We start from the raw sequence: 13,152 nt of genomic DNA, 5'->3' as shown, positions 1-13,152 counted from the left end.
AAATAAATTTTAAGAAATCACTGAACTAGAGAGAAAGATGAGGCCTCTCTAATTTGCAGTGGTGGAAAAATGCTATGCTTCGTCTTTGACACACTGAGGAGCGGCTGATCAGCTGACCTGAGGGAAAGGAGGATGTTAAAGACGGGAACAGCTCAGAGAGGTAGGATGTGGCTTTAAAAACAAATAAGGAATTTAAAATAAACTGAGGAAGGCTAAAATGAGAGGATTGTGCTGATATTTACTTGTGTGAGTTTAAAAGAACTTCACAGTCTCATTCCAACTCTTTAATGCACAGCAACACAATTGAGGTTAAAAATATCGGTGCAAAAATAACGTTAGCTAGTTTCTCAGAATTGAGCTTTGAGGGAGGGAAATGATGTGGGCCGTTCTAAAGAATTCTTTGTTGTCATTAGGTGTTCACACATAATAAAATTTCACAACAATAAGGCAATAAAGAGGTAGGATATATAGAAGGAGGCCAGCATAATGAACCTTTGACACAAATCAGAGCAAATCAGAGTAACAATGCTGGTCAGAACTGGAGCAAAAATTACAAAAAGCAACTTGAATCCTGCCCATCATTTTGTGTTTGAGATGTATTTTTTCAGAAGTGATCAGTCACTCATAGTGTAACATAACATAATCGCATCACTCTTTTTAAGATGTATAAAATGAGCAATGTTTCCATGCAGTAATCCTCACTGATTTCCAGGCCAAACCAAAAGTCTGTTTAGTCTGTTTTTCAACAAATTAAGTACAAGAATATAGATCTTTTTTAAGAGTTGTATGTTTCCCTAACAAGGACTAAAACTCCCAGAAGGCCTCAGTATCAGTGGGGATATTCTTCTTTCCTCTTTCTCATTTATGCCTCCACCAGTGTGATCTTTAGCATTTTGGGAAGTCTAGGTTTTAAATATAAAATTATCATATTCCAAGAGTTATAAACTTGCATTTTTACATATTTATCTACTGTTACTTTACTTCACACAACTCTTTGGGATATGAATATTCCACACATTGCTTGTGTGATGACAGTAAGTATGCAATATGTTGTGCTGCCCTTGTTAAAATATTATTGCAAAGAAAATGTTTTATGAAGTCAAACAGTAAACGGAAAAGAAAAAAAAAACTAGAGCCATATTTTACTCTCCCATGTGTTTTCCTGCTTTGCAGCCTGTTAGACAGTGTTAATTTAAATTCCTGACTCATCATTACCTCACCTCCCAGAAATACCCTGGCCAGGCATCAGAGAACAGACCTGTTGGAAGACCCACTGGTGCATATTAATTCAATGTCTGTCACCTGTTTGTAATGCAAATTGTTCCTTATAACTCCGCCATTCTTATGCCCATCACAGACGACTGTTAATCACAAAATGTGCCATTATGCAGCTAGGCTTTATCTGACTCCATTAGGAGAAACCCTTCTTGCTGCCCCTACATCGTTCAGCTTGTTGTCTGTGTCTCAATGCAGTTACTTATTACACTGATAATAATAGTGCTGGAGCAGGTTTAATTACCATTTAACTGCACAGTGTCCCAGCAGGTTAGGAGCTCGCCTCAGTGAAGAGTACCTGGGCGCTGAGATCCATCTCCCTCCAGCAGTAGGAGTGAAGGAGAATAAATTGGGATGGCTGGCATTGGCCTGGGGGCTCAGACTTGTTTTCCCAAGTCTCATCAGTTGGTTCTGTAGCAGAATCTCCAAACGGACTGACTCAGGAAAGTGGTGCAACTTTCAGACTGTAAAACTCAGAAATCTGTATTCTCATGTGCTTCTGAAGCTGGTAAAGCTCAGCAGCAAAATGGAAATTGGGTTATTTTCCTCTGGAATAATAGACTGCATTGTACTTTCTTGCAAAACTATAACTAGTGTCCAACATCTAAATAAGTACTATCCATGTGTTAACATATCTAAGGTGCAACTTTCACAGTATATCAAATTGCACTAAAACATCCAGCGGTATTAAAAGTGTGTGTTCAGACTCACTGCAATCATCTGGGCCACGTAGCTCTCTGGGCCGGTGTACTCTGTCGGATCCTTCACCCTCACCAGAACCAGGAAGTAAAGGTAGTGCCACATGTTGTGTTCTGATTTGATGTGCTCCTCAAATGATACCGTCTTGTTGTCAAATTTGTCTCTTTCCAACCCTGTGTGACGTCAATAACTCATCAAGTGTTCTTCTAAAATATGCCATTTTCTACATTGCAGCCTTTGCCTCCATTTGGCAGCGCTTACCACAGATGAAACAGGACGTTTTGAGAATCTCCTCCTTCCTTTGTTTCTCACTCCTCAAGTCGGCAAAGGTGTCAATGATCACGCCAAATATCAGATTAAGCACGATAATAATGACGATGAAGAAGAAGAGAAGGTCATAAATGACTCGAGCTGCAAACAGAGGCTCCTGGAAGGTTAGGGGTAAAAAATGGAGACAGCACATCAGTCAAACCAAAAAAAATGTATAAATGTTTGGACTATTTCAGCACAAATGGACATACGGAGGAGAAAAATAATTTTAGGATGGTCTGACCTCTTTGGATGGTCTCCTGAGAATATCTCCCACACCTCCCCCGTTGCGTAATCCTTGGTTCAACACAGTGATTATGCACATGCGCAGCGTGTCGCACACACGCTCCACTTCATCATCTTTATCTACAACAACAATGTATTTAACATAAACAGTAAGACTCTGGAATATTATTTAGAAATATGATGCAGAACTTTAAATAATTTTGCCCTCTGTGATTTTTACATTTCTTTTTAAGAAAACAGCCAGCCTATTATATTTTATTGGGATTTTATATGACAGTCTCACACAAATTAGATAATTATTGTGAAGTGAAAGAAAAAGCAAATGGATTTAAATATACAAAAACCCTTAAAATGTGACATGCAGTAGTATAGAGACCGCTGGAGGTTGGTTCCCCCAGTGAAACCTTCAGAAGTTATCGTTCAAGTAACTACGATTCCCCTGTGTGTAACTCAATCTCAGTAGAAACACATACAATGTGTAAAGGTCTAAAAGATTGTTAGAGGACAGTAAAGAAAATGGCATCCTTCATCTAAACCGACAGGCTGGTCATTAACCAAAGAAGCAGCCATGTGGCCAACGGTAACTCTGGAGGAGCTGCAGAGAATCACAGTTCAAGTGGGAGAATTTGTTGGCGTGTCGACTTTATTACTTCTGCACTTGAAAAACCTGGTCTTTGTCAGAGTGGCAAGAAAAAAAAGTCAATAGCTGAAAGAAAACAATGCTTTTGTCACCAGCTCTGCGGTGTTCCCCAAAGCTGGGGTCAGAAACCCACTGGTGGTCGCAATTCAACAAGTCCAGGGTTTTGTGATGCTGTTCAGAAATCTAAGCTTAAGTAACAAAAATTATAAAAGTAAAGCATATTTATGCTTAAAAGCAGTTGAGAAAACAATTATAAGTAAGCATTAGTTGTTTATGCCATCTGTATACCCGCCTTATTAATACATTACATAAATGATCAGTGTCACACGTCTTTTCCACTGTTATTTTGTGGCCTACAATGGAGAAATTTGGGAACCAGGATGAAAATTAAACAAAAAAAACATGTGGAAGAAGATGCTCAGATGAGACCAAAGTGGAGATGTTGAACCAGTCTACCTTCAAAATGTTTTGTGTGGCAAACATTGAACACATCGTCCCCATAGTGAAACATGATGGTGGCATCTCTCTGCCAAAAGCCCCTTCCAGCAGGCTAACAACTCTGAAGATACACTAAGAGCTATAAAAAATGGTTTAGATCAGTTTCTGGTAAGTAATCTAGAAAACAATTTTCCGTCTCATTTTGAATGCACTATTCCTCTGTTATGTAAAATCCTAGTAATTACCACTGAAGTTTTGTGGTCATAAATGGCCAAAATGTAAAAAAAAAGTTAAAGACATATAATTAATTTAGCAAGACCTTGTAGCCACTCTATTTTTTATTCAGGTAATTATCAACAAAATAAACTGCATTTGTACATACCCAGATTCTAACTGTGTGACATTAGATTATAAGATAAACCACTACTCATTCACCACGACCTTACAACTAAGCCCTCCAGTCGGCTGCCACTAAACGGTGATGAAGAAATGAATTTAGCTATTTTTATGAGGTGTGAAATGTACTGAGATGTTGCAAATGGACGAAGCCACGCACAGGATGGAGAAGGATGTGGATAACATCACGTGCGTGTCCCTGCAGCGCAGGTGATCCACGAAACCAAGAAGTGTGAGTCACCCCCACTGCCTCATCAAGTTTCTTTGTGTGCAGACCTCGGTGTGAGTCTGAGAGTGTGTCTGTGTGCGTTTGTGCGGGTAACCTTTCTGTGGCTGGAAATGTCAACCCACAAGCCAGTCAAACTGCTCAACTGTGACTTTCCCAATATGTGAAGTGAAAAAAAAAAAATAAAATAAATAAATGATCTAACAGTAAAACTTTTACCAGGAAGTGATTTGGAAGGTGATGCAGGGCAGCTGTTCTTCGTAGATGAATCTGTGGATTCGACATCACACAACAAATCTGGCCTCCCTGAAAACCATTAGGAAACAATTTTTAGATTCTGCTGTTGCACTAAAACAATCCAGAAAAGTTTCATCAAGACAACACGCAGTTTATTCTAGTCATTAAACCAGTAAGAAAATATATAGCTAGACATTATGTAAACTGAAGCAGCAGCTGTTAGGTGGGTGGTGAAGAGCTGCTAAAAAACAAAACCCTGAACAAATCATTTTAATGCGCAGAGCCTTGATCAGGAATCCAGAAAAGGTGTATAGCTGAGGGAAAATCGGGTCAGGCAGATTGACAGAGACTGCTGTAAAATAAGCAGACACCCTGGCTGCTTATTTTACAATAAATAAAACAATAAAATAGAGTTAGGAGTCAGAGGATGAGGAGGAAGAGATGGCTGGACAGTAAGATAGGAGACTGCTGTAAGGGTCAGAGCTCTACAGTGGACGGAGCGCCGTCAGCTTCTCTGGAGCTCCGGCTGCTCCCCCACTCAGTCCTCAGCTAACATACAGACAGGCGTGAGCCCAGCAAGTTACATAAGCCAGCGCTGCTCTGCTGTGTCTGCTCTGCTCAGCAAAACACAGGATGGCACGGCCACCAGGTTATGCAACAGGTGCACATGTGCAAGCAGGATGTCTTCCTGTTCGTCAGCTCATTAACACGCCCACACAATCCCCGGTGTTATCAAAACATGTGGCACCGGATATTTTATACAGCATACTGTACATATTCGGTGTAGCTTACATGTTTACAAAGGAAGCTTTCTCCTGAGAAGTTGCGAATCGCGAAAGTTAAGCCATGCATACGAATATGAAACTCATTTACATGTGTGTTTTATTTAAAGTTAGTCTAAAAAGAAAGCTCATAGTACCGTTAAAATACCAGCTTCAGGGACGTAAAAATTACATGATTACTTTTTCTCAAATGTTTTCTTCCTTTACTATTATGAGAAAAATATATGTTGGGTGGAAAATAAGAGTAAAAAAAGCAACAAGGTTTACACTAAAACCTTGTTGAAACACCTTTGGAGTCAGGTTTAGTAGAAGCCTATCAGTAATGTTCAGATTGTTCCTGCCAAAGGTTTATTAAATCTATGTGACTGGGATGACTTCTCTTTAATGCAGCTCACATTAGGTGAACTCAAACTATTTCAAATTTTTTCTCACCATGTGATCCCAAAGCTTTAATTTTTCTGTTGACTGAAATTTTAGATGATACGTAATTTCTTCCATTTTGACACAAAAACTGGTTCAAGTGAAGAATAATAACTCCATAACATAATTTAGCTGCTACTATGTATTCCAGTTTGTTGTTTTTTATGTGTTAAAAAAAAAAAAAAGAAAAAAAAAATCACCTTTTACTATTGTGGGCAAAATATTTTTGTTTGGTTTTATTAGATAATAACTCATTCAGCAAGGTTTTAGAAGTATTTAGACAGGCACTGATAAAAAGGATTCTGTCTGCCACTCCTACTCTGTAGAAATATATAGAAATACAGAGAATATAAAACACTTTGCAAAGGATCAGAAGGATAATATTGTGCAATTTGAAAACTATAATTTTGCTAAAAGATGCTGGTTGTGCAAATGTCAGAAAAGCTTAACTGGGATACACTTATGGAACCACATTAGCAAAACATTTTTATCTTCATTATTACATCATGTGGCCTTCTTTAGCTTTGTCTCATTGGTTAGTAAGAAAATCAAACTATAGGAAGCCCATTGAGTTAGGAAAAACTGCCACAATCAGAGATGGTGCAGATTAAGTGAGGGAACACAAGTCAAGACTGAAAATGCGTCTTTATAATTTACATGACTTGAGGTAGAAAAACAAATCTTAATACATGAATCTGAGGACTAAAGGTACCTACTTGTATGCAGGTGGTCCACTTCCATCCGGAAGTCATTCTTAAAGAAGATGAAACCGATGATGGAGAAAAAGTAGACCAGGAAGAGAGCAAGGATTGCTGTCAAGATGATGGAGCGGCCATTTCTTGTCACACTTTTGATCACGTTCAGCAGCGTCTCCTCTCGAAACACCAGGTCAAACAGCTAAAAGAAACTTCACATCAGTGAGAATGATCACGGTTATTTTAAAAATGAAAAATAAAAAAATGAATTCCTTACCAAAAAGCTGTAGAAGAACTCGTGCGCAAAGAGGCCCAAGACACAGATTAAAGCATAACCCAAATGGTAGATGAAGAACAAGTCCATCACGACTGCTTTGTAGCCTCGAGCAAATGTTCCCTTGTTCCCCACAAAACTTACAATGAACACTAACTTGTTGAAAAGCTGAGAAAAAAGGAAAATATGATTGAATAGAAGACATAATAGTTCACTGCCTCAATACAAAAGCATTCCTTACTTACGTTTATAGAGCCTAGCAAAAACAGAGCAGGTGTGAGGCCCATAGTGTAAATGGCACGTAGAATGAGCGTGACGAGGAAGGACACGATGCCCCACTGCTTGGGTAGGACAGGAAGCAGGGCGGTAGAGATGCCCAATGCCACCCACAGGAAGATATTCCAGAATGGGGACAAGGTGCCTGGACAAAAAATATAAATAAAACATAAAGATCAACAATGCTTCGAGACGTGGCGGCTTGTTGATAAATTATTCACCAGAGTTTACAGCTTAACTTGGCACACTGTGGTGAAGGCAACACTTAGACATGTCAAACAACAGTCCGGGGGGAAATTACTGCTCAAAACAACCATCTCTTCAGCAGATTACAGGGTAAACAAACCATTGAAGCTCGGGGTTCTCTAGGAAACTACAAAGCAGGGATGAGTAACGGAGAACAATGACTCTAAAGAAATAGCTTTGTTTGATCAACTGCACAAAACCAGTTTGATGTAAATGTGGTCATGTTGTTGATGGACTAAATGTTTTTCACAAATGGTGCTGGAACAGCTGGGTATGAAGTGTAAGTGTTGAGTCATCTCACATGTCTTCATCTAATCCTTCTTTGGTCTTTCTAAATCTATATGTACATACACACAATTACATGCAAAATTGGCTTTGGATTTCCACTCTGCTATTTTCTTTTAATACTAATTACATTTCAGAATAGAGCTAAGCAGAGATACTGTAACACAAAGCCCTCAGCCAATAAAGTCAGTAAGTCCAAGTTGTCTTGCATCAGAAGGTGCAATTAAACTGTAAAATAATCTCTATGCACATTCTGTACACACCTACCTATTCATGTGCAGAGGTTTTATTAGGTGTGAACACAAAACAAACATTTAATAGTGTGGAGGAATAATGCATGTTTTTAAAATATTTTTTTAATCTTGGGATGAAATCCACTTTAACTCTACTGGAAAAGTAATCAGCATACCTAAAACAGACGCCATCATTTCTGATTACCAAAAAGTGGTGAAATATCAGTAGAAATTCAGCTGCTTATCTGGGGGTTAACTACATGTGCTGAATGATGGATATGCATACATTTGTAAAGTATTAATAACATTTTGACTACAGAAAGTCTGCAATTTTTTTTTTTTAATCGGTGCAGATATTTGTTGTATGATCATTCCACCTTGGAAAAACAAAACTTCACAGGGATCATTAAAAGCTTTAATGACATTCCTGGCAGCGATTAAAGGATATAAATTTCAGACTGACAGCTTAATTACCCTCATCTCCATCATCTCCAAACGGGTAAAAAGCACCGACGGTGAGGTTGAGCACACAGGCCAGGTAGAAAGAGATGCTTCCCCAAAGAGAGAAGTGCCGGGAGAACCAGAACAGAGCCTTATTTTCTGTGCAAAGGAGAACGGAAAGAAAGTTTAGCTTGTGTCTTCAAACATAATGGATACTATCCACTCATACTGTGATGAGATTCTGGAGCCGCAGTCACTATTTAAAGCCACTTACTGCGGATCATCTTTTGCCACCTCATCTCGTTGTAGAGGTTGTCGAACTGCTGGAAGAAGTCGTTCACCTTGCTGCCCTGGTCGTCTCTTTCGGTGGTGGTGAACACGCGGTTCTTGGATTCCTCGGTGAGGTACTCACAGATGTTTGGCACAGGAAACACAATCTGCTCCATGCTGCGATCGTGACGCACAATCTGAAAAGCGACACCATTTACTTCAAAAAATTCCACATCATAAGAAATCTGGCGGAGTAAAGTCAAGGTTTACCTCTATCTGTGCTGTGTGCTTCGCGTAGTAATGAAGAGCTTCGTCTTTGTCGTCATCCAGCCCCAAACTAGGCCTTAGGCTCTGCTGCAAGATCTTATTGTGTCTGGCCAACTAAATGAAATTAAAAAAAACCCAACATAATGTGAGGACATGTCTAATGTCTAAATTCTTATCTTCTTTTTTTTATTTTTATTTTTAAATTAATTTAATATGAAGAAAAAAAACAGCTATAGATATTCATAAAAATTAGAAAACTTGGCCTTCTCAATTATTGAAAAAAATGTAACTTTATTTTAACTTTTTTTTTAATTTTAAATAAACTAACACAAAAGTGTGTTGTATGACCTTGTTTTTAGAGGTCAATCACTTCATATATACATATAAAGAAAACAATAAACCCAGTTTTGCAACCTCAGTTAATTTGAGAAGCTTTTAAAGCTTTCCTTTTGTTTCCTGATCTCCTTTAATAAAAAAAGAGGCTATTTAAACCAACCCCACCCTATGTGAAAAAGCTAATTGCTTATTTAAAGCTAATAACTTCCCGCACCACCCTTGGAAATAATTTGCCTGCTGAGGTTTGAATAGTTGTTTACATAACCATCCATAAAAATTAAGAATTTGACTGGAAAAGTGGAAAATAAAATTGTCATTGATTTTCAGGTTCTACCTTCATCAAAGCTATTTAGAATGTAATAAGAAAACAAATATATAAACTTAAACATTACATAATAATGATCAGATCAGTGGTAGCAAATGGATAGCTTGTTACTCTCAAATACATAAATAAATGTATTTCAATAACAAAGCAGTTAAAAATGTTAAGGTTAACAATCAGTTAATCTTATTTAAAACACAGGGTGTTTTAAATAAAATAAGTCTTAGTAGATTTGTGTCCACAAGATCTATTTTATGAAGATTGAGTCTAGGTGCCACATTTTCTTTTACTAATAAATGTTGTCTGGAGTGCATAAGACAGTTTCTCCATCTTCAATAACTCTTGTTGGCTCTGGGATTTCCAACTTCAATATCCATTTGATTTTTCTGTCTTGCATCTCAGAAATTCTGACATCCAAGTACAAATCAAATGGACCACAAAAAACTTACAGAAGTAAAAGTTACATGAATATTTAAAGTAAATGGTAACCAGCTGTTTCATTAATAAAACTAAATCCTCTGACACACCAACACAGGCAGAGTGGAGGACCTGCTAGACTTGCTCTGCCCTTTTTCATTGACATAAAGCAGCATCACATCATGAAAACTAATTTTAGTGTCGGAAGAGTTCATTCACAGTGGAGCAGTCTTCAATCATTAATGAAGCACTAGAGTGCACAGCCCTGAGGTCAGCAGAGGGTCAGACAAAAACAAACAACAAAAAAAAAGGCCAATACATAAGTCACAGACAAACAACGGCTGTTGCTTTCTTAATAACCTGATGGGCCAGGATGTAAATGTTGTGTCCAACGTCTCTGGGTTTGATCCGCTCACCAGCGTTGTCCATGTCCTCCTCAGTCTCGTAACCCTGAGTGTAGGCTTCCTTCATTACATCCACCTAAAAATCAGGCAGGTTCGGACAGGTTTGTTGGCAATGCAGGGGACGTTATCTTTAACCTATGCTGACAAACACAAACACCCACCAACTCAGTGGGTCTCATCTTGTAGAGAATCTTCTCTGCATTCTCACTGTCATGGCGACTCTCCATGATGGCCAGCAGCAGCTTGGAAGCATTGTTCTGAAATAAAAAGGCCCCAATATGCATCTTTTAAGTGATTTAAGCTGCTGACATGAAAGCCTGAAGTTTTGTCGGATTACTAATTTAATAAAACCTTTGTTAAAAACCAGAACAAACACATTGCAGCTGTGGATTTTAGAAAGAGTCCTTTTGAAGATCTGCTTCTCACCTTGAGGTCCAGCACCAGGTCCAGTCGATTCTCCCCCAGGGGGTTAATGGAGTTCACAATCAGCGCTATAATAATGTCAATGCCATTGGACTCATGTTTTGCTATGCATGTCTGCAGGAGAGGAACATGAGTAGTAAATGCAGTCAAAACAAACTAGAACTTATTATAGAGCAAACATTTGAACTGAGCACAAACTGAGCACACAGAGTATTAAAGTGAATCTGAATAAATTGGGTCATCATTGAAATATTATTGTCTTTATTTAACAACGTGGTCATAGGGAAGATGGTTGACTCGACAGATGTCCAGCAAACTGTCGCTGATACCATCCATGACGACAGCAAGCCACAAAAAGTCATTGCTAAAGAAGCTGACTTTTCACACAAGCATATTAACAGAAAGTTAAGTGGAAGGAAAATGTGTGAAATGAAAAAAAAGCTCACAGCTGCTTTCTTAAGGGGAGACTGCAGCAAAGTGCATGATGGAGATTACCAGCATGTGTACAAGAGCCACCGCACAGTGATTTACCCCAGGACATGGGCTAGAGCTGATGCATTCCTTGAGTTAAATACTTACTAAATCAAATACACCTGGAATGTCTTAAAAAAGGAACTGTTGCTCATTCATTCAAACTAATCTTTGTATGTGAAATAATTTTCACACTTTCTTTAGAAATCGAGCTCCTAAAGTTTGCAGCTGCCAATAGAGCCAAAACGTGAACTTATCACACTTCCGGTGGAAAATGGAATACAGTTTTATATGTTAAAACAATCCTGCTTTAATCTGAAATCTCAATTGGAACAGGTGCAATGAATGTATTTCCAAAGATGTTTTGTTTCCTCTGCTCTTTGAGTCATTTTGTCTTTGAGATGCCTGACCTCATGTCTTTGCAACAAATTCACTAATCTTTGTTGTTGTATTCTGAGCTGTGGAGACTCAGTAGGACTATGTGCAACCAACACTGCAGAGCATTTGAGCAGCTTGGAGGCAAAGTTTGAGCATCATTTCAGGGGTGAAGAGGGGAAGCGCTGCAGGGAGTCAGACTGTTGCATAGTATTATGGGATATGTAGTGAGATTGTTGTGAGTGCAGTAGCGGAGGGGACTAAATACATGAAATTAGCCCCTGGGCTCAATTCAATTGCTCACAGTCTGGATGCGGCATACCACAGACTAAGATTATCACTCTGTATTATGTTATATTATAAACAATTTTATATTTTTCAACGCAAATGGCATAAGGCCGTACCTGGTTTTCATGGCAGGGACCCTGGCAGTACTCTGTGATGGTTTCTAGCGTTTGGCGCACCAGATCCACATTGTTCTCATTAATATAAAGTCCCAGCAGCCCCAGACCTCCGGTGGTGCTTCCGCAAATGCAGTCCAGAAACTGAAGCGTCTCACACACCAGATTGTAGTTGGTCTTATTGTGCTGATGGCGTAGGAAGTTCTGAAGCCCGAGACAAAAGTCATAGTTTAGATTATCAGTTGTTTTAACAACAACAAGGACATCAATTGTTCCAGACGGATTTCAGCACCTGCAGGTCTGAATTGTGGTTTTCACAGAGCAGCTGGAGATATCGCAGCACAGGTTTCATGATGGCGATCGACCAGCTCATCTCGGGTTCCTCTTCAACCTCGTCGGCTCCACCTGCATCACTGTTCTGGCCAAGAAACTCAAGATCGGGATCCAGTTCGTTCCTGTAGGAGGAGATGGCCTTCGACGTGGCCGACGAGGCCTCCTTCAGCTGTCCTCGCATCTCTTCCCTCATATAAATGCTCGAGTCTTTCACTGAAAAGCAATGATAAGTGGATTGCATAGCAGCATTTAGGAGCAAATGACTTTGTGTAAATTGATGCAGCTGAACAGCAAACATTTATCCTTTTAGGTATTGAAACAGTAATAATAAAATAAGAAATGTAGAGGCATCCTTTTGACAAGTGAGGCATAATTAAGTGGGGTTTGGTAGCTTAAAACCACCAAATCCTGATACAATGAGCTTTTGTAAATCTTGTGATGTAGGGTGTCACAGGGGCTTTTGTCATGTGACTGCATGAAATGGGAACAACAGCATGTCAGCAGAGCAACCAAAATCGTTCTGGATTTATTCAACGCTGATTTATTTAAAAAAGAAAAAGAAAAAATTAAGGCTGAGCTGAACCTCAGGACCTCACACGGTGCAAAAGAATAATTGTTTCTATGGCAATGCCTGTCTGATCTCAGGTAGCACCCTTAAGTGACTCAGTTTTCCATGTAAATATGTGAGGCTAACAGGCATTTGAACATTAATGACTGGTGGTAAAGTGGTTTTATTCAAGACAACAGACAACATCTTTATTGGGATATGAGATGGATAAAAGTATTGCAAAAGTCTTTGTACAGCTTGTACTCTGTTATTTTGTAAAGCATCAACAACAAACATCAATGCATTTTATTGGCCTCCTATTAATTTTGTCTTGCATTTAGCTGCAGCCATCTTCACCTCAAATCTTTTCTTTTTAACTATTTTTTTTTTCTACTTTAATTATTTTATGCTATTCAGCCTCTGTTCAACCAAACAGGGGAACAAACAAAAGAAATAAGCCTCGGCTGC

General features: G+C 38.8%; 1 protein-coding gene across 2 annotated transcripts in view; it reads right to left on the bottom strand.

Annotated features, from left to right (window-relative positions):
* itpr2 (inositol 1,4,5-trisphosphate receptor type 2) overlaps positions 1–13,152 on the bottom strand; it is a 63,381-nt gene that overhangs the window by 10,556 nt on the left and 39,673 nt on the right. Inside the window, exons 41-56 of one of the 2 annotated variants that reach the window (XM_023344192.1) lie at positions 12,097–12,350; positions 11,808–12,008; positions 10,561–10,671; positions 10,296–10,391; positions 10,091–10,210; positions 8,659–8,769; positions 8,393–8,585; positions 8,152–8,277; positions 6,883–7,058; positions 6,641–6,805; positions 6,385–6,565; positions 4,449–4,535; positions 2,528–2,649; positions 2,236–2,401; positions 1,987–2,147; positions 1,520–1,686 (exon numbers count right to left, since the gene is read on the bottom strand). In XM_023344192.1, the coding sequence (XP_023199960.1) occupies positions 1,520–1,686; positions 1,987–2,147; positions 2,236–2,401; positions 2,528–2,649; positions 4,449–4,535; positions 6,385–6,565; positions 6,641–6,805; positions 6,883–7,058; positions 8,152–8,277; positions 8,393–8,585; positions 8,659–8,769; positions 10,091–10,210; positions 10,296–10,391; positions 10,561–10,671; positions 11,808–12,008; positions 12,097–12,350 (2,437 nt within the window). The remainder of the gene's footprint in view (positions 1–1,519; positions 1,687–1,986; positions 2,148–2,235; positions 2,402–2,527; positions 2,650–4,448; positions 4,536–6,384; positions 6,566–6,640; positions 6,806–6,882; positions 7,059–8,151; positions 8,278–8,392; positions 8,586–8,658; positions 8,770–10,090; positions 10,211–10,295; positions 10,392–10,560; positions 10,672–11,807; positions 12,009–12,096; positions 12,351–13,152) is intronic. The other variant, XM_023344185.1, reaches the window with a different exon arrangement.

This window comes from Xiphophorus maculatus, chromosome 2 (assembly GCF_002775205.1).
Source record: "Xiphophorus maculatus strain JP 163 A chromosome 2, X_maculatus-5.0-male, whole genome shotgun sequence".
Lineage (NCBI taxonomy): Eukaryota > Metazoa > Chordata > Actinopteri > Cyprinodontiformes > Poeciliidae > Xiphophorus > Xiphophorus maculatus.
Note: the sequence above shows the minus strand (reverse complement) of the source record. Positions and strands in the feature narration are given on the sequence as shown.